At 34.1% G+C, this 21,130-nt stretch overlaps 2 protein-coding genes across 5 annotated transcripts; one reads left to right on the top strand and one right to left on the bottom strand.

Moving 5' to 3' along the window:
- Positions 1–2,638: 2,638 nt before the first annotated feature.
- On the top strand, positions 2,639–8,332 carry LOC105155498 (uncharacterized). 4 transcript variants are annotated; one of them, XR_016065587.1, is made up of 5 exons: positions 2,639–2,947; positions 5,166–7,044; positions 7,341–7,593; positions 7,673–7,765; positions 7,864–8,332. XR_016065587.1 is itself a non-coding variant. In XM_088880821.1 (5 exons), exons 2-5 carry the CDS (start codon positions 6,807–6,809, stop codon positions 8,001–8,003), a joined length of 627 nt encoding a protein of 208 aa, XP_088736947.1. In that variant the 5' UTR covers positions 2,644–2,947; positions 5,166–6,806; the 3' UTR covers positions 8,004–8,332. The 4 variants fall into 4 exon arrangements, 1 of the variants encoding a protein (XP_088736947.1); XR_016065584.1 differs by having other exon boundaries at positions 2,640–2,947; positions 7,846–8,332; XM_088880821.1 differs by having other exon boundaries at positions 2,644–2,947; positions 7,961–8,332.
- An 8,538-nt stretch (positions 8,333–16,870) lies between these two features.
- MYB85 (myb domain protein 85) lies at positions 16,871–20,894 on the bottom strand. The gene is made up of 2 exons (XM_011071373.3): positions 20,503–20,894; positions 16,871–17,884 (listed from the first exon to the last, which is right to left on the bottom strand). Exons 1-2 carry the CDS (start codon positions 20,763–20,765, stop codon positions 17,338–17,340), a joined length of 810 nt encoding a protein of 269 aa, XP_011069675.1. The 5' UTR covers positions 20,766–20,894; the 3' UTR covers positions 16,871–17,337.
- Between the last annotated feature and the right edge of the window lie 236 nt (positions 20,895–21,130).

Below are 21,130 nucleotides of genomic sequence, written 5' to 3'. Positions count from 1 at the left end.
TGGATTATTTTTCTTCTTACCACAATGGTGTGTCTGATGGTAGTAAGAGGTCCCGCTCTACTGATACCTATCCTAGTTCATATTACGGCGGTGGCCCCTATGATTATTTGTCAGGGTTGTCAGATCATTTTTACGATGTAGTGTACGTTGCTGACCAGCCATTGTAGAGCAGTTGTACCCAATCTCAATTGGTGGCAGTTGCTGGTTTGTTGGTTATCAAGGCCGAGGGCATATTTATGAGCGAACATATAATCAAATATCGTAGTGGCTAATAATATATACTCCTTGATCACACCCTACCAAGCGATTACTACAATATAAACAAGTTGATAAAGATTTGGGTTCACCCATTGAAAAGATTGGTGCGTGTAAAAATGGTTGCATGCTATACTAGAAGGACGACGTCAATTTGAAATATTGTAAGTTTTGAATAGATACAATTTCCACATGAAACATCATAACTACAGCAAGTGAACCATGAAATGTGGAGTGTGTGTGAAAAGGTCATCGTATACAGACGAGGACAATAACTTCTATGGGATCGAAGAGATAATTCAATTGACATACGCACTTATTTCAAACTTGCACGTAGTTCTGTGTAAGTGTCTTTTGGTTGATCCAGTAAGAGACATTAAGGTACACCCTCGTTATTACCTTATGGATGTAAACTTCAAAAAGGCGTACCAAAAGGATGAATTATTCATACTCATACAACAAGCAGTACAAGTTTACTACACAGAGTACCCAAGTATGAACAGAGACAAAGCGGAATGGATGGTTGTTCGTAAAACCAAAGATCGGATAGTAGTTGATGGGTCTCGTTGGACTGATATCGCATATCAGTTGGAGGAAGTCATACCAGTCCCTAAAGTAGCTACGGACAATCAGACGTATTACCTCCATGATCCTGATGTAAACAAATCTTTGTTGATCTTTTGATTGCACAACAACAGGCTGCAGGTGCATCCTCGACACAACATTTTCAAACTGCTATTGAAGAAGACGAGGATGATGAAGATAGCTTCAAAGACTACTAGACTAATGAATATGAGGCTTGATTATCTGGTGTTTTGTAATGAATATTTAAGATTTGCAATATCTTATTAAAAAAATTAATTTTTTTAATCAAAAAAATTAATTTGGAACGACAAAAAATAAGCGCAATAGTTACAATAGTCGTTCCAAAATAGAGCGCTAAAATTTTGGCGCCATCTGAAAATACTGAATAATTAAAACGACGGTAATTTATTGGCCGTTCCAAAAGCTGGTCCACCTTTTGGATGCAAAACCATAAAATTTCAGGAGATTCCTTCTATTTAATAGGGCGTTACAATAGTTGTACCAATGTTAGTCCATGTACATAAAACACAAAATCGTGTCAAAAGCCATTATAAAATATGTCCTAATTCAAAAACTTATGTTTGCAAGTATGATTTTAAAATTCGGGCACCCAATTCATACAAAATTTAAATATATTTAAGACTATATCTGTTAGATCATATCAGACAGTATGATTTAAAACCACATGGCCTAATTCAATAATGCACCGTTTTAAATGATCATTTTTATGTTTCGAATATGATATCACGACATTCATATACCCAATAAGTTTAAAACTTTAAAAAATATATTTTTTCTAAATTTGATCATATCTAACGGTTTAATCTGAATTTTGACGGCCCGGTTAACCTATACAGTTCAACAATGTAAAATGATAGTTACATCAATATAGTACTAACATTTATAAATATACAAATTTATTACACATTGTGAATATATATCAATGTCAACTATAAAATATTTTTATGTATTTCAATTGCATTATTCCACATAGTGGATACTTTTCGACAACATTAAATTGTCCAGTACGGATTTTTTTATTTTTGTACATTTTTATAAAAAATAATTAGTTATTTGGAATACTTTTAGGGATAGCTTTATGAACAAGGGTAGAGCAATGATGTCGTTTTGTTTATTTGGAATACCATTTGTAACGGATTTATATACGATCTGCCAATACGATGTCATTTATGTTAGGGATAACTACACTCCCCTCCCTTTAATTTAATTACACATAGACCCCCTGTGGTTGGAAAAATTACATCTATCACCCATGAGATTTGTTTTTATCTAACAAATAAATCCCTTGTTACTCAAAATTCACTGAATTTACTGATATTAGCATAAAGATCGATAAAAAATCTATCTTTATCTTCAACTGATTTATTGCAGGTCAAATAAATTTTTTTATGACCAAATTACTCCTATCTATCTTCACGCGTTAATACATGTAAGAAGGTATATCTTCACTGTTATAAGGTTAATTTAGTCAATAAAAATTTATTTGACCTGCAATTAGTCAATGATATATCACTTGAGGGTAAACACCAATTTTCATTTAGTTTTTTTCTTAATATATAAAAATTAAGTGAATTTTAACTAATAAAAGGACTTATTTATTAGAAGGAAGCAAACCTCATGGGTGCTAAGTATAATTTTTCAAATCATAGAGGATTTACATGTAATTACACCAAATCACAGGGGAGGAGAGTGTAATTATCCCTTTATGTTAACTACAAATATCACATGTTTCGACTCGTTAGATAACGGCTTTATATACAACTTTTTTTTCTTAAATTCCTTAAGGAATGGTTTCTCACGTTTTGTAATACCTTCTTCACCGGTTTTTGAAAAGGCCAAAAAGTTAGATATAAGGAGTACTTAACAGGCTTTTCCCCCACTTTCTCCTTAGCCGTTTCTCTCGCACTCTCTCTCTCTCTATCTCTTTCTTCCTAGTTGTCTGCCACCGCCCACCTCCACGGCTGCCACCGCCCATTGGCCCATTTCCCTGTTGTCTGCCACCACCCATCGGCCCATTTCCCCGACGTCTGCCACAGCCCACCTCCCCTCACCACCCACCGGCCTATTTCCCTCCCCATTTTAACGGGTACGTTTCATTTTCTTTTTTGTTGTTTTTTGCTCATTTTGTTGCATTTCCTATTTTTTCTCATTTTAACGGGACTGGGATTGTTGAATATATTTCATGTAATAATTTCTCAATTTTTCATTTCCCAAAATAATTTCTTAATATTATTTCTATGATTTTTTAAAAAAATATTTTATAAAAAAATTTGAAATTTTTTGAAAAAATTATATATGTAAATAATATTGTGTAAAAATATGAAATTTTTAATAATTTATGTCATTTTTTGAAATTTTTAATAATTTCTGTAGTTCTCTTTAATTTTCTGTAATATTGGATGATTTTTCTGTAATTTTCTATCATTTTCAGCATTATTAGGTAATTTTCTGTAATTTTATGTAGTACCCCTACTCACTATATTTAATTATCACTAATTCATCATTTCCTTAATTACAATTCATTCTATAAGTAATTTATTTTCAACCCGTCAAATAAATTCTATTTTATCAATATAATATATATATTGAACATAAAAGATAATAGATATCACTAAAAATTTATATTTATCCCACCAGATGTCCTCATTTAGATAACCTCAAAGGAAAATGGTCCAAAGCTTTACAACAAACCCGGTAAAAGAGTAGAATATTTAACAATGAAACAACCAAAAATTCCGGCTCTAAATGTCACGGCTGACCCACCTAATAAGAATTCATTTAATCAAACTAACTCAACTAACTCATAAGAATTCATTTAATCAAACCCATTTATATATTTATTACTATCGTTTTTAACATCTCTAAATTATATTACCATTAAAAAACTTCATTCCCTTTTTAATAACATAATATTTCTTAAATATAATTTTTAAAATATTTTTATGAATTTTCTATCAATTTATCATTACCATATAATTTAATTAAACAACAATACATAAAATTACGTATTTAGTTAATCATTCCGATGGAATTATGTAAATTAAATATAATAATAGTTAAGTCTAACAAATTTAATAATTTAATTAACCAACTATATTATTTTTATATGAAATGTGATATTTAATTCGATACTAACTTAAATAGCAAAACTTGTAAAATATTTCGATTTGAATAATAGATCGCTCAATATAAATAATATTTAATAAATAAATTAATTAAAATAATATAATTATATAAATTATTATAAATTAAAATATAAATTCTAACCCCTGTTCTTCTTCTTCGCCAGAGAATTGCAAATTTTCCAAAATGTGAATGTTGTGTAATGTGTATGTGTGTTGTGTATGTGTGTGTGTGTTGAAATGAAAGAGAGGAAAGAGAGAGGTGAGGCGGTGGACACTCTCACCCTCTCTCTTCTCTCTTCACTTTATATATATATATATATATATATATATATTATTTTATTTATTTAATTAAACTCTTTTCAAAATACCTATTACATCCTTTCTAATTTCTTAATTGATATAATTTGTCCCCAAATATTATAACGAACTCCAATTTAATCGGTTTAAGTTTTATTATATCTTATTTTCAATGTATAATTAATATAATTAAATTTGAATTTCTAAATAATTACTAATTAGTCTCTCAATTATGTGAAAAATTTTACAGACATCACAATGTAGGTAATTGTCTCTAATATTAGGTAATTTTCTGTAACATTCTGTAATTTTGGGTAATTGTTTGTAATACAAATTTAATTTTCTGTAATTTTGGATAATTATTACAATTTTATGAATAATTTTATTTGGTATTAATCTGTAGTTAATTATATTTTTCTGTTTGTAACTTAGGAGAATAATGGACTTTAATGAAATTTTTAGGAATTTTTTGGACTTTAATTCAATTTTCATTAAAATAAAAACTTTAATCCCAAATTTAAGAAAATAAGCGAGTTTAGGATAATCATGAAATTTATGAAATTTTTACGAAATTTTGGTCTTTAATGCAATTTTTAGGAACATTGTGGACTTTAATGCACTTTTTAAGAATATTTTGACTTTAATTCTAATTTCATTAAAATAAAGACTTTAATCCCGAATTTAGGTAAATAATAGAGTTTAGGATAATCACAAAATTCAATGAAACTTTTAGGAAATTTTGAACGTTAATGCAAATTTTAGTAACATTATGGACTTTAATGCAAATTTTAAAAAATTTAAATTTTATAGAAAAAATATAATTTTATAAATGATATGATACAATTAATAGTTTTTAATATTAATAATTCTTTTAACTTGTAGATCCATGACTATCGGTGCTCCGCCTCCTCCAAGACGAAGTCGTGGTCGTGCCCGTGTGTCATAGGCGTGCTCTTCTTTCTCTCTTCTCTCTCGCAGTGGAATATAATTCTCAGATATTTTTCGCCTGTGCGACGTCTAAGGTTACCCTTAACCTTCGACCAGCCTTCACACATATTAGAGTATAGCGACAGTCCGTTGCGTGTCCTCGACACTGAAACTCGCTAGCGCGACATCTAAACGCCTCCCTGCGCTGCACCGCGTGCCCTTGCGCTTGCTTATCCAGAATGCCTATACTCATTGAGGTTCTCGGCACTCGTGCCTTAGTGTCTCGCACACAATCTCGGAACCTGCCGGAGCATTGCTCAATGGCAAGGAGCATCCTCGCTCCGCCTCAGCATTACGGCGCTACGCATGCGCCCGCAATGCCCATCTCATGCCCAACACTCACTCGGTACATTCTAGGCGCTAGCCCTCGTCATGGCCGCCTTCTATGCCTCGCCCGAGTAGGACCGAATCATAAGTTCGAGACCCAATCGATATGTTGATATCTTGCGTTATCTCACACGGCATGCCTTCTTGCCCTTCGGCTTTGGCTTCATAATATGCCCACAGTGCGGTGTCGTCCCACGATCACTCATCTTTAGCCAACGGATCCCCATTTCATGAGTCAGATAATGAGGTCTTGAAATGCTTACCTCGATCACCCATTCGCACAAGAGGCGTTGCGCCCTGATATCTTGCAGCCCGCGGGGCAACCTTGCGAGTCACACGGAGCCTCTCGGCAGTATCGGCGCCCAATGTAGGCCATCCTGGTCCTACGCTGCCCGTTAGGTTTCCAAGCCCTTCGGGGACTCTAGCGCTCCTCTTTAAGCTGCCTAGAGCTGGCTCTTGAAGGCCCCCATCATGCCTCCAAGAGAATGCTCATTTAATGCAAATGTCTTCTCATGCTACTGCCGTAGTGCACGGAGATGGCTGGCTGGAGCTCACCACTGCAGGTCCCCCTTATAATAAGCTTAAAAAGATTTTCTCTTGCTCGAAGAGTAGAACACTCAAAGGGCCGAGGAGTGCACTTTTCAGCATCTTCTTCGACCGACGTCCAAATCACGTCCCGCTTGAATCGTAGTGTAGCCTACGACTTGCACATCATCACGATAGAGTTTCAGTCTCATCCACACATCCATGGCTAAGGAATTGTCTCCACAATGCTCTAAAACTACAGTCTCGCCTCTGCACTTGCAGACTCTAAACATCGTTGTCGTTTTCTACCGGAACCGAACCGTCTACATTTGAAACATCTTGGAGGTGCTCCCAGCACTCCAAGGATCTTGCCAATGAAACAGTATTGCAAATCTCAAGGATAAAACACTTTGCTTTGCACAATTCTCTCCTGTTCGCGCACAGGGTGGCGCTCAATCATCGCCCTTATATCTCCGTGGCCAAATGTCCTCGGAATGACTTCATACTTGGCGGACAGCATTCCCACACATCAAGAAAGTTCCCATACGAACAGTATTGCGATCCGCAATCGGTAAGAGTCTCTGCTCGAAGAGCGTATGCGCCCTTGCGTGCTAGCCGGCATTCCCTAACACCCCGCACGTCTTCCACAAGTCACTACCAACCGTCTAGCCTAAAGTGCGGCCAATGACACCGTGGCCCTCCCAAACCTTCTCCCGTTGTTGGTGCGGATGCACCCACACCACCCCTACCACCAAAGCTTTCATTCGTGTCGCCGACCATGACTGTAGATCCCGACACAACGGGGTCACCTGCACCAGGGGCGAGCTGTTCACAACCGCCCCCCCCCCAGGCTATGGGATGCACCACAACCAGCACCACCAGCATCTCAACGACATTATATCAGCCTCCGGGATGTCCCGAGGTAATGCAAAAAAAAATTATTAAATTATTTTATAAAAAATTCATTAATTTCATTATTTTTTTAATATTTTTAATATTTAATTAATTTTTTAAATCGTACCGAGATTTTCACTTCCTACGATCTATGCTACGATCCGCGGACATTATACGCATCCCAGGAGATCTATATCGCAAATCCCACAAGAACACCAATTATTCTAGTTTAATAATTTAAAGATAAGAATAATATTTATTTTTATGCAATACTTATATTTTTATCTAATATTTACATTTTTTTGAATATGTGAAAATTGCAAGGTCAATGTTCAAGGTCGTCAACTCGCAGGCGGGTAAGTTCCTACGGAAGTGGTTCGCAAACGCCAGAAATTAGTTGGCCCGACCACTGTGGTTGGCCGAAGATATCTTGCGCCAGCTATTGGAGTATTGTGAGACCCCAGATTTTCAATCACAGTCGGCGAAAAATAAGGCGAAAGGGGCAGCCAATCGAGACGCAACTACTTCCATCTACCGTGGGAGGTCGTCCTCCTTTAGGGCGCACAATCGTAAAATGGTAAATAATTTAGACAATGCTATTAATTTAATTTAAGTTTTTAATTTACTAATCATTTGTTTAAATAATTTTTTACTAGGAGGCAACCGTCAAACAGATGGAGGTGCTCGAGAAGTGTTATAAAAAGAAGAAAGACGGCCTATGGAGTGGTCCGAGGGCAACGGATGTCGCGGTAAGTGTAGGTTATAATTTAATTTTTAAATTTAAAATTATTTTTTAAATTTTACTAATCAACTAATTTGTTTACAAAAGTTGTTCTTGAGAATGAAGGAAGAACGCCAGAACCAACCAAATAGTAAACAAGATCCTCAATTATCCTCTTAAGGCTTGGTGGCCCTAAATGACCAACATGTGTGATTGTCAGCAGTGTGGGAGCGAAAGAGGGGCCGAGTATTCGGTCTCGGCTCTGAGGCCCACCATACGATTGCTGGACCATCACAGCCCAGCATGTCCACTGCTCCATCGCCCTCGCCACCACAACTGCCACGATCCGACCTTGATGATCGGGTCACGAGGGTCGAGGAGTGGATGCAGCAGATGGCGATCACCTGGCCCAATCCTCCACCACCCCAAGTCCCAGCCTCCATTTGAATTCCCAACACCCAATGATGAGGACGGCGACGAGGAAACGCTACCGATGGGGAGGCTGATTTAGATTAATATTCTTTTTAATTTGTAAAAATACAATGTTTAAACAATATTTTTATTTTATAACTAAATTATTTTTATTTTCTTACTATATTATGTATTTTTTATATAATATTTCACATTTAAGAAATTACACTTCATATGTATAACAAAAAATTCAATAATTTTTTTTATAAAAGAATATTAAAACAAATTAAATATAAATAATATTTTTAAGTTTGTAATGGCTTTTATACATTTTCTAAAATATGATTTACTATCATATAACTACAATGTCGTTTGAAAGACAGTACAAACACTAAAAAAATACGGGATTTGGGGCAAGTTTAGGAACAATATTTTTGCCATTTGGAACGGTTTGAATTTGAAAAAATAATTTGGACTAAAATTTAGAACGATTTACGTTCCGTTGTTATAGATGACATTCCTAAAATTTAGGAAAGAGTGGTGCAGGATCATTCGAAATGTGGAACGGGTATTGTACCACAATATAAAAATTTATTTTGTTTAATTGAAACATATTGAATAAATTTTGGAACGGTTATATAAATAAAATCGGGATAATTTTGGAACTGTTTCTAGAAACGCTTGAATGAAATTTGGAACTATTGTTATTTTATGATGGTGATATATTTAGAAACAGTCATTAGAATTGCATGATGCGCAATTTTTGGAATACTATTAGGCACGGTTTATTATTTATTCAGAACGCTTTCTTGTAACTGTTTTAGGATTATTTGTTCGAACACATTGTGGTTTATGAATTAGTTTGAGTTGGAATATATTTGGGAACGATTATTTCTTTTTAGGAATACTTTTTTTAAAATATTTTTGCAATGGTGTTTAGAACGATATTGTTTTTGAAATTTATAACATTTCATTTATAATTACTAAAATTATTCCTAATTTTTTTAATTATATAATTTTAATTGATAATTTAATATTTATATTTAATTATACGTATAACTTACATAATTAAATAAATATTAAATAATAGAATGCAATAAACATTATGAAACATAAATAATTAACAAAAAAAATATTATATTAAAATAAATATTGATTTATGAAATGCAATTAACATATATATATATAAGACCTAATCTACACTCCAGTATAACTATAGTTGGCGTAGCACCTTATTGGCTAACCACATTGGTCAGATCAGTGAGCCCTGGCGATGGTGAACCAGTTCAGGATGAACTTGCTCGTCCACATATAAAAGATCTGGAATGTGGATTCATAGTCGCAATCCCACTAATATGTCATCTGCAATATCACAGAAAAAGATCAAAAAATGTTAAAATGTTAAAAAAAAATTAACACTATACATTAATACAAATTTTCTTTAAATAAATTTTACCTTCAAGCTCTCGAACCACATCCTAGAGGACGCGAACTATACTACATCTATAAAATTATAATATATATTAATTTTTTAATGATTGTTATAGTAAATATTACATGAACAAAAGTTTATTATAAACTACAATTAAGTGGTTTAATCCCAAAATTACATAAAATTTCAAAAATATCCAAAAAATTTGCACAAAATTATAGAAGACACACATAATTACGGAAAAATACATTTTTTTTCATTATAATTAATATATATTTAGAGATTTGTTAAAATCTGTAATAGATCAAATATTTCATTAAATTTCTCTATTTTCTGAACTTTGCCAAAATAACATAAAAATACATAAAGATAATAATACATGCCAAAAGTTTTTAAAATACTCCAAACGTTATAAAATAATTATAGAAAATTACATAATATTAGAGAAAATTGTAGGGAAAAAATAAGAAAATTTTCAAAAAAAATTACAGCAAAATAAAAAAATTTGAATATTTTCAGAAAATTTTCCAATTCTTTTTAATCACAAAATATCAGAAAATTTTAATCAAAACCAGAAAATACTCTGAATATTTTACAGAAAAATGAATAGTCAAAAAATCACAAAAATCAGAATTTGAAATCCAGAAATTTTACATAAAATTTTCAAAAAAATCAAAAAACACTCGAACAGCTTTTAATAATTTTTTGATTTTTATTAATTATAGAAAAATGAATAAACAAAGAAAAATATTAAAAATAGCTTTTAATCACAAATGAAAACCAAAAAATGAAAGAAAAATTCTGAAAAATTGAAAACAGATTTTCAACATCATCAATAACTTCACCAAATACTAATGAATTCCAAAAACATCATCATTGATAATTTCATCAAATACTAACTAAACATCATCATCATCATCGTTGCGGCAAAAAAAAAAATAAAAAGAAAAGTAAAAAACTAAACTAGAGCAAAAACTTCACACGGCCAAAAACGGAGGAGGAGGGGACTGTTTTTTTAGCCTTTCGTCACGCACAAAAAATGAAAAGGATGTGGTTTCAATTGATTTTGTGTAGAGAGGGTACCAGTCGGTAGGGAGTGGGGAAGGATTGGGGAAGGAGAAGAGGAATGGGGAAAAATCTGCGAAGCGGCAGATTTATATTAAATTTTTGGAAAGATCTTTAATTAGTAAAATCGTTTCTATGATCATTCCAAAGCTAAAAAGACGACCATGTTTTACTTTAATTGGAACTGTCATTGGAATGGTTTTAATAAATGCAATGTATTCCTAAGCCCCTTTTGAAGGAATTGTTGCTCAGAACTTGCTCAGAGCTTCTTCCAGCTGGTTTTGCAAATGCCTCAGGAAGAAGACGTGCACTCTCAGCAAGCACGACTTCATATCTACGTTTTTGTTCTTTTAAGTGAAATGACAATTTCTTCACTTGTACTTAGTTGCTGTTTTGTTTTAGCACTTCTTTAAGTAGAGTAGCACTTTTGTTTGTTAGCTTAGTTAGAGAACAATTACTCAATCTGTTAACAATAGTTAGTAAGTTTTCCTTCTTCACTGTAACTTAAAAAGGGGACTAGTTTTACAGCAGCTGGTTGTCGTTCAGTGAAATAAACAAGATTCAATTTTCAGCCATGGGTTCTTCCTTTTCATCTTCTGCTTCTGTGTTGATTTTGCAACATGGTATCAAATCCTTCGTGTGAAGGTCTCTGTATGTTTTCTTAATATCCTTCTTGAAGTTACCACGATCTTGAACAATGGCGACAGATCAACCCAACACAAATTCAGCTGGAAGAAGGGAATAAGATTTTCTGCAACTCCATGGAGGAGATCATCCATGAACTATTTTGGTGATTGCGCCTTTTGATGGAATAGATGTTCTAGCCTGGAAAAGGTCAAGCGAAAATGAAGCTGGGCTTCATTGATGGCAGGTGCAGTATGCCAAACACTTCTACAGATAACTACGACACCTAGATCAGGGTAGACTCAATGGTAACTTCCTGGGTCCTCAATGCTATCACCAAGGAAATTTCAAAGGCTTTTCTGTATGCTAAAACGTCCAAACAAATATGGTTAGATTTTGAAGAAAGATACAGTAAGAACAATGGACCTATGTTCTATCAGTTACAGTAAGCCATTGCTTCCATTACACAGGGGACAATGAGTGTGGTTGACTACTTTAATAGCCTATCTACACTCTGGGATGAGCCAAAGCGTCTGATGCCTACAAAAACTTGCACATGTGGACTATGTATCTGTGGTTTTACCAGAATCACAACTGAGGAAGATAACTTGACAAAATTGGTGCAGTTCTTAATGGGACTGGATGATAGTTATCACAACATACGTAATCAGATCCTTGTTATGGATCCGTTTCTAAGTGTCAATAAGGCTTATTCTATGGTACAGAGGGTAGAAAGGCAAAGACTAGTTAATACACAAACTAATGATAATTCGGATGGAGTGGCACTATACTCAAGATGGAACAACCAGAGAGGAAATGCAGGTCCTAAAGGCAATACACCTATTATGGAGAAATCTGGCTATAAGGGAAAAGGCTACATTGACAAGAAACTTCAAGTATGTCTTCATTGTGGGAGACAGGGACACACAAAAGACACATGCTTCAAACTACATAGATTTTCAGATTGGTACAGAAACCTCAATGATCAAAGAGGAATGGAAGAAGGGCTACCAAGGGGGATTAGTGTGGCTGTTGCTGAAAATAAAAAAAAGAATTGGAGAGCATACAAGAACTTCGGTGAAGCTTTGAAACAAGTTTCAGAACTGTTGGAAATAATGAAGGGACACATCCCTGCTACTGCAGCTCAGGACCCCTAACAAGTCAACTTTGCACAAGGAGATGACTTTGCAAGTAATGGGACCTTTGTCGATATGTCTAATAATAGTTCTAGTTCTTGGATGATTACAGCCGTGCTGTATGGATATTCCTCCTACAAAACAAAGCACAAGCACCTCCACTCTTGCCTCTTTCTTTGCCTTTATCTCAAACCAGTTCAATACCTCTGTCAAGGTTGCTAGGTCTGACAATGTGTCCGAATTTGTGAACACTGGATGTCAAACCCTTTTTTTCTTCTTTAGGAATACTTCATCAACGCTCTTGTACCCACATACCTAAGCAAAAAGGTGTGGTTGAGCGTAAACACAGACATTTTCTCAATGTTGCTAGATCACTCTTGCACCAAGCCTCTCTCGCTAATAGGTTTCGGGGGGAATCCATTCTTACTGCAGCATACCTCATCAATCGCCTACCTTCTTCCCTTTTACTGTGAAAATCTCCTTATGAGATTCTCTACAATAAACCCCCTACACTCACTCATATCAAAGTATTCGGAATGTTTATGCTTTGTTTACTGACACTTCTCCCCATAAAGATAAATTAGCCCCAAGCGCATCCAAATGTCCATTCTTGGCTACAGTCAATCACACAAAGGGTATAAAGTATATCATCTTGATACTTAAATGGTGTTTATCTTAAGAGATGTGCTATGAAAATTGTCTTCCTTTTTCTGCTACTTCTTCAGACAACACTTCTTATCTCCCTACTCCTTTACCTGAGGTAGCAGTTCCAGCTTGCATCACTATTTCCCCTACTATACCAATTTCTGTAGATAGTACTTCATTTGTTCCCTCACCTCCTGCCATTCGCAGGTCTCAAAGAACCATCACTCCTCCTAGCTGACTTCAAGATTACATATGCAATCATTCATCTTCCTCTCCTCATCTCTGTGATCCTCTTCATTTTAGCCCTGCACACATGTCATTTTTGTCATAGATTGATGCTACTCAAAAGCCACAATCATTCTTAGAAGCCAATCAACATGAATGTTGGAGGACAGCCATGAAGGAAGAGCTTGAGGCATTAGATAGAAACCACACCTGAGACCTTACTCCTCTACAACAAGGGAAGAAAGCCATTGGTTTCCATTGGGTCTACAAGGTAAAATTGAAGCTTGATGGCTCTGTTGACAGGTACAAAGCAAGACTTGTTGCCAAAGGATACAACCAGATCGAGGGAGTGATTATTTTGACAGTTTCTCTCTGGTAGCCAAGACTGTTACAGTACGCATTTTTATTGCCATTTCCTCTACTTGTTCGTGGCCTCTCTTGCAGCTTGACGTTAATAATGCCTTCCTCCACAAGCATCTTAACATAGAGGTGTACATGGTGCCCCCTACTGGTTACTCTAAGGCTCATGATGGTCTTGTTTGCAAGTTACAACGATCCCTCTATGGATTGAAGCAAGCTTCTCGCTAATGGAACATTGAGTTCTCCACTCAGCTACAGAAATATGGCTTTGTTCAATCTTCCCATGATCATTGCCTCTTCATTCTTTATATTGATGTTGTCTTTATCGCATTACTTGTTTGTGTTGATGACGTCCTTCTAACAGGAAATTCTTTGACTGCTATGACTGATGTTAAGCTCTACCTTGATAAGTTTTTCACCATTATGGACTTGGGCCATGCTAAGTACTTCCTCGGCTTGGAGCTCGCTCGTTCTGCGCATGGCATATACATCTATCAACGCAAGTACCTCCTGGACATTGTTTGTGACCGTCTCTTGACGGATGCCACACCTCTTCCACCTTGGATCAAATTTGATGCTTCTTCTGGTGCTCTTCTAGTTGTTCCTCATCGATACAGAAGGTTGATTGGGCGCTTACTTTACGTGGGCTTTTCTCGTCCTGACATTTTTTTGTAGTGCAACAATTGAGTCATTTCCTCCAACATCCTCGTGATCCGCATTGGGCAGCTACTTTTCACCTCGTATGATACCTCAAAGGGACCTCCACTCTAGGACTGTTCTTTCCCTTGTTCTCTCTACTTCTTTAGATTTAGATTGGGCCTCCTGCGTTGATTCTCGTCTCTCTATCACAGGCTACTACATCTTCCTCGATGGTTCCTTGATCTCCTGGAAAGCAAAAAAGCAAGTCATTCTCTCTCGTTCTTCGGCCTAAGCTCAGTATTGTGGCATGGGGTCTGCCATTTGCAAACTTCTCTAGATCAGCTACATTCTTCGTGATTTCTCACTTTTTTGCCTCTGGTCCCATTCCTTTCCATTGTGATAACAAGGCTGCCATCTATATTACTAAAAATCCTATATTCCATGAACACACGAAACACCGCGATATCGATTGTCATCTTGTCCGTGATAAGTTTAAGGGCGGTTTTATCCGTCCTATACACATTCGCAGCCATGACCAGGTGGCTGACCTTTTCACCAAAGCCTTGCCTCCTGTTCTCTTTACTCGTTTTTTCTCTGAGTTGGGCATGCTCTCCCATGCGCCAACTTAATGGGGGATGAAGGAATTCTTGCTCAGAGCTTCCTCTAGTTGGTTCTGCAAATGCCTCATGAAGAAGACGCGCACTCTCAGCAAGCACGACTTTATATCTATGTTTCTGTTCTTTTAAGTGAAATGACAATTTCTTCACTTGTACTTAGTTGTTGTTTTATTTTAGCACTTCTTTAAGTAGAGTAGCACTTTTGTTTGTTAGCTTAGTTAGAGAACACTTACTCAATCTGTTATCAGTAGTTAATCAGTTTTCCTTCTTCTTCACTGTAACTTAAAAAGGGAACTGGGTTTACAGCAGCTGGTTGTCGTTCAGTGAAATAAACAAGATTCAATTTTCAGCCATAGGTTATTCCTTTTCATCTTCTGCTTCTGTGTTGATTTTGCAATACGTTCCAAATATAATAAAGCATTAATACCTAGATGACATCATTTTTGACATCGTATGCCAAAACCGTTCCTATTTGTTAATTATTTATTTTCTTAGAAAATAAATAAACATTAAAAAAAATCCATACCGACACGTTAATGAGCAAACAAAAGTTTATAATGCAAGGATTTAGACTATTAAAAACATAAAATATTTATCATGAGATTGACATATGTTCACAATATGAAGTATATTAGTATATTCAAATTTGTTAGTACTACACAGATATAACTAACATCTTATATTGTTGTACTGCATGCCTAATCAGACAGTTAAAATTTTGATCAGACTGTTAGATATAATTAAATAGACAAAAAAAAATACATTCGACGAGGTTTTGGACTATTTCAGTATACAAATATTGAGATATCGAATCTAGTCAGTAATAAAGGAGATTCAAAATAGTGCAACCTTCAATCAGGCCATGTAATTTTAATTCAGATCGTTAGATAAATTCAAATAGAAAAAAATCTTAGAAGTGTTTAAGTTTGGAATTAGTCCAGCTTATTGATGTTGAGATATCGTAATCGAAATGTATACTAGACATTTTTTATACACCTTTTGGAACGGTTGGTGGATACAATTTGGAACAGTTTAGGATAATTTAACTGCTCCAAGTTTCAAATTTTCACCTATTCTTTATAAGTTGCCATACTAAATTTTGGAACTGGATTTGGAACGGCCAAATTGAAAATTAGCCGTTCTAAATTTTAAAATTTCTCACCTATTTTTTAAAAGGCATCATAGTAAATGTTGGAACTGGGTTTGCAACAAGCAAATTAAAACTTAGCCGTTCCAAATTCAAATATAAGGATGTAAAAATACCATTCAGTTTGGAACGGTTTGTCTAAAAATATTGTTCAACAAAATACTCTTTTAGTTTGTGTAACGTATTTGGAACATGTATTGTAATACAAAATTTTCTATTTATTAAAGTCGTGACAAATTGTAACTCATGTTGGCAAGGTACTTGGAAAACAAACAATACCGTATTTAGGAACAAACATTGTAATACAAGTTTTTCCAAGTACATAAACGTATCAAATTGTACCTCATTTTAGAATGGTTATTTCAACTGTCTAGTTTTCAATTGACTTTGGAGCTCATTTTAGAATGATAATTATGTGCTATTCGTAGATCATTCCAATGTTTACCAAACCGTTGCAAACTGCATTAAATTAATTCATACATGATTAAAATATCAACCCCTTAAAGTATAGGACTAAAAATACTAATTCCTTCCAAGTTACAGGACTAAAATTATAATTTAATTTGATCAAGTACAAATTACATGTAATTTTTTTGTCAAACTGATAAAAAAAAATGACTAAAATTACCGAAACTTTAAAGTTATAAAACTAAATTAAGAAAATTAATTCATGTACAATAAAAAATGTCATTCCACATGAACTAAAGGACTAAAATGATGTTTTTCCCTTTATAAAAACCCTATGAATAAACAATCTATAATGATTAGAGTAGACATGCATGTGATGCGACCATCAAATGTTTTGTAACAAAAGAAAAGCCCAATATTCATAGAAACGGTAAGCAAAAGGCCTTCATTTCCTTTATTGACATAAATACATAAAACGTACATTATGTTTTAATATTCACAAGTACATTAATCTTTCATATATATATGTTGCTTCCTTATCTACACTGTGTCCCCATCCCGTAGGACTACAACAAACTTGTCCAAATTATTGCAACCTTTTCAACTTTGGTATAGTTTCCCTCTCTAATTTGCTTGGCGATGAGCCTCTTCACAAGAAAGGCCTCACCTTCCTAACCCACCAAGAACATTAAATTCTACTAATCACATCACCAAAAATCAACTGCCAATGAATCTACTAACATAACTACATCGAGTCGAGCCAGACATGATACTTTTTAACATGTTGAGTCTCCCCCGTCAAACTATAGCTAATCACTGTTTTCCATTCGATCGATCTCTACACATAACGTCTCGATCGAGATTATTTTCTTTTCTTTTTTTTTTTACACTTTAATCTTCACTGGTTGCTCCCGTCTCTAGTGAATTCAACGCGTTATTAATTTCCACGTCGTTGAAACAGTCAAAACCAAAGTCGTGAACGCCGAAATCTTGACAATCCAATAGCCATGAGCAGCTCTCGTCCCAAGACGTCGGGCAAAAGCTGCCCAAATTTTCCGACTGAAACTCCCATGGAACCTGGAGCTGATCAGGATCGTTGTCCTGATCATGATCGTCATCCCTGAACAGGCAGCTGATCAAAGGATCGTTTTCGTACAAATTCCTGTCGGGTAAATTTGATTCGTCCGAGGAGCTATTCTGATCTTCCGGGCTGCCAGAGCCAAGATCGTTATTTGTTTCTTGCAGCTGATTCATTTTTTCCGATTCTGGGAAATTATCAGCTGCATGGGACTCTGATTTTTCATGTTCCTTGTGAAGGGGCTCGTGCGTGACGGGGTCGATTCCCATTTTCAGAAGCTTTTTCTTTATATGGGTGTTCCAATGATTCTTGATCTCATTGTCTGTTCTCCCAGGCAATCTTGCAGCAATTTTGGACCACCTAATTTATGTATGCACAAAGAAATTAAAGTTATTGTGACATCATCATATACAACTGGAAATTTATGGCATGCAATAATATAAATATTTGCATAATCATATTATAAAATAAAATATTTATATTAATATTAATAAAGCAAGAGTGATTTTTTATATCAGTTAATACTACTGTTCTAATGTTTCTTAACTTACATATAAACTAATTAACTACCCGCATTAGAAAAAAAATACTATTGCCTGCAATATTAATCTATGAGGAAAAATCAACGTAATTAACTATTATTAACCACGGTTAAATTAAATAGATGGAAAAAAACTAAATTTTTTCATCTAAAAAATATTATTTGCCGCAACTAAGAACCACAAAAAATATTTGTCATGCATGCTTTTAACCATGGCAAATATATTACCCATCCTCCAAAAAATCAGGATTAACAATCGTTGTGTTGCTTGATCAATCACTATTTGTTAAGACTATTTCACTACAAGAAAATTGCCCAGTAGCAACGAAAAAGAATTAGCGTCGAGATAATTAGCAAGTAAAACTCTCGTTGCTAATCTATATTATCTACTACAAGAAATTGACTTGCTAATGAATTTAGCAAGGGAAATTAACTTGTGACGAATTTAGCAACGAACTATTTAAATAATATATTAAATAGATTAGCAACGAAAGTTTTTACTTGTTAATCAGTTCGACGTTGATTTTAGCACTAAGTTTCTCGTAGCTATTGATCGTTTTTCTTGTAGTGTTAATTATTATTAATTAATCATAGAAATTAATAATGATTAAATATTATATTTGTAGTGGTATCGTGTAATATTACTCAATAAATAAAAGCTATCAATCTGTTTTTATTTGGTAACTGCAATTTAATATCTTACCATCATTTAACATTTTTGTCATTTAATGTTTTAAAAAATATACAGATTTCAATTAATATTTTCTCTACATAAATGTATAACTATAGTTAAATTTATATAATACCATTTATTTTATATTTCGAGCATGCATGAGCGTGCCCGGTTGCTAAGTATATTATTGACTATCTATATATAACTGAGTTGAAATATTATGCAGGTCAGGAACTCATTGTAACATAATGTTGGAAAAATAAATGAACTTTTTATAAATCTCTACAACAAAATCTTCTGGGACATAATTTAAATAGTATAATTTAATCATGCATGAGTCTTGTCTGAATATGAATTTGGTGGATTCTTGAACTTGAAGCCGAGTTTGGTAGATTACTACGTATTACTAATTGCATTCGACAACAATGTGTGTTTTAATGAAAAGGGATAATTACACGTTCCTCTCTCAAGTTTTAACATAATTAATATAATTTTTTTTTATTTGATAAATTATATCTAGAATTTTTTAATTTGATTTTCGTCTAACAAATAAGTTTATTCGTTGCTGATAATAAAAATAAATAAAACTAAATGGGAATTGGTATTTACAATCGATTGACTTATTACTGATTTATTGCATGTCCAATCAATATTTTTATAATCAAATTACTCTTATACACTTTCACTCGTTAATGCATGTGAAGATGTATGTTTTTATCGCTACAAGGGTAGTTTAGTTAGGAAAATTTATTTAACCTGCAATAAGTTAGTAATAACGGGCAAATATTAATTTTCATTTAGTTTTTTCAATAAATTAAATTCCATGAATTTTGACTGACGAATTGACTTATTACGTCTAATTACACCCAACCTCTGAGGAGGCCAGTGTAGTAATCACCCCTATTAAAAATAGTGAAAAATTAAGGAGATCATTCATGGATAGGTTTTTCATTTTAAAATTATATTATACTTTCTATTTTATTTAGTTAATGTATTCGTACGACATGTATAATTTTTTTTGAAAAATAAAATAAATAGCATGATTTTGTATCTATAGTATGTACATATTGCATAAAATAAAAAATATATATTATAATTTAAAATAAAAAATTCAATTCAAAATACGATAAACTTCAGAGAAAAGCTAACCTCTTCTGTTCATAAAGAAGTTGTTCTTTGCACAGACACTTAATATGGAAGATCAAAAGTTGAAAAATACGGTCTTTATTTTCTTGAAAGGCTTCTTTGACTTCGTTGCCAAATTTTCAGTTCTCTCAAACTTTCGCTCACTTTGCCAAATCAAATGAAATGATTACCCTTTGGACTAATTTAGATCAGTTTTCTTTTTTAATATTTTCAGCATATAGTAATACATTTTAAATGGTAACATATTTTAATATTTTAACATGATTGTGTCTTTAAGTTTATTTAAAAATATTTTATCCTTAATGTATATATAAAAAAAATAGAAAATACAATAAGAATTGCAATAGAAAATTAAATCCGCCCTTCGGCAGGAAACAAGAGCGGCAGATGTGTACGACTAACAAAAATTTCGTGCATGAATGATAAAAAATAAAAATATGATATGATATAAAAATAATATATTTTTAATTATGATATAATTAAAGTACGTCGTATATTGATTAATAATAATATGATCAACGTAAGATAGAAAAATCAAAAGAATATTAATTTCATACATAATAAATTAATATTGTTGGTATATTAAGGGTTAGTATAAGAATTTATGTATAGACGTACCTATTGCCAAGATGGGCATGTAGATCAATGACCAACTGTTCCTCAGCCTCAGTCAGAAGGCCGCGCTTCAAGTCGGGGCGGAGATAGTTGGTCCATCGGAGGCGGCAGCTCTTGCCACAGCGGCGGAGGCCGGCCAGCTTGGGGACGGCCCGCCAGCAGCATTGGCCGTTGGTGAGAATAAAATTGATGAGCTTCTTGTCTTCCTCCGCCGTCCACGGCCCCTTCTTCACCCCGAGTTTGTCACAGCAGGGTTGTCTTCCCATGTTCACCAAATGCAAAGAGTATGTGTTTGTGTGTGTGTTTTTCTCCAATGATAATTAAAACTTTGGTAGAACTAAAAAGTCCCCTTTACCCACCTATATATACTGCCATTGAAACCCAGTGCAAAAAACTCATCAACTTTTCTTTTCTATTTTTTTTATTTATTTATCTATTTTTTGGTGTTATTGGGATCAAAGATAGAATAATAATAGTAGTATGTTTTGTGTGTGTGTGTGTGTGTGATTTTATGGCCCACCATTGGTTTTCTGAAAGGAACTGATGAACTACAAGCTTGTTTTGGTGGTATCAACTCCACATGGTGGAGATGGTGAATGATGGGGTAACCCAAAAACAAAGCTACGTTTCC

The sequence above is a fragment of the Sesamum indicum genome, linkage group LG1 (genome assembly GCF_026168435.1).
Source record: "Sesamum indicum cultivar Baizhima isolate 11 linkage group LG1, ASM2616843v1, whole genome shotgun sequence".
In the NCBI taxonomy this organism is placed as follows: domain Eukaryota; kingdom Viridiplantae; phylum Streptophyta; class Magnoliopsida; order Lamiales; family Pedaliaceae; genus Sesamum; species Sesamum indicum.
Note: the sequence above shows the minus strand (reverse complement) of the source record. Positions and strands in the feature narration are given on the sequence as shown.

Excerpts from the sequence above, each read along its gene's own strand:
- LOC105155498 (XM_088880821.1), top strand. The coding sequence starts at position 6,807 with ATGACACCGTGGCCCTCCCAAACCTTCTCCCGTTGTTGGTGCGGATGC. Across the intron at positions 7,045-7,340 it reads AGCCTCCGGGATGTCCCGAG|GTCAATGTTCAAGGTCGTCA; the intron begins GTAATGCAAAAA and ends GAAAATTGCAAG. Across the intron at positions 7,766-7,960 it reads CGAGGGCAACGGATGTCGCG|TGTGGGAGCGAAAGAGGGGC; the intron begins GTAAGTGTAGGT and ends GATTGTCAGCAG.
- MYB85 (XM_011071373.3), bottom strand. The coding sequence starts at position 20,765 with ATGGGAAGACAACCCTGCTGTGACAAACTCGGGGTGAAGAAGGGGCCG. Across the intron at positions 17,885-20,502 it reads CATGCCCATCTTGGCAATAG|GTGGTCCAAAATTGCTGCAA; the intron begins GTACGTCTATAC and ends TACATAAATTAG.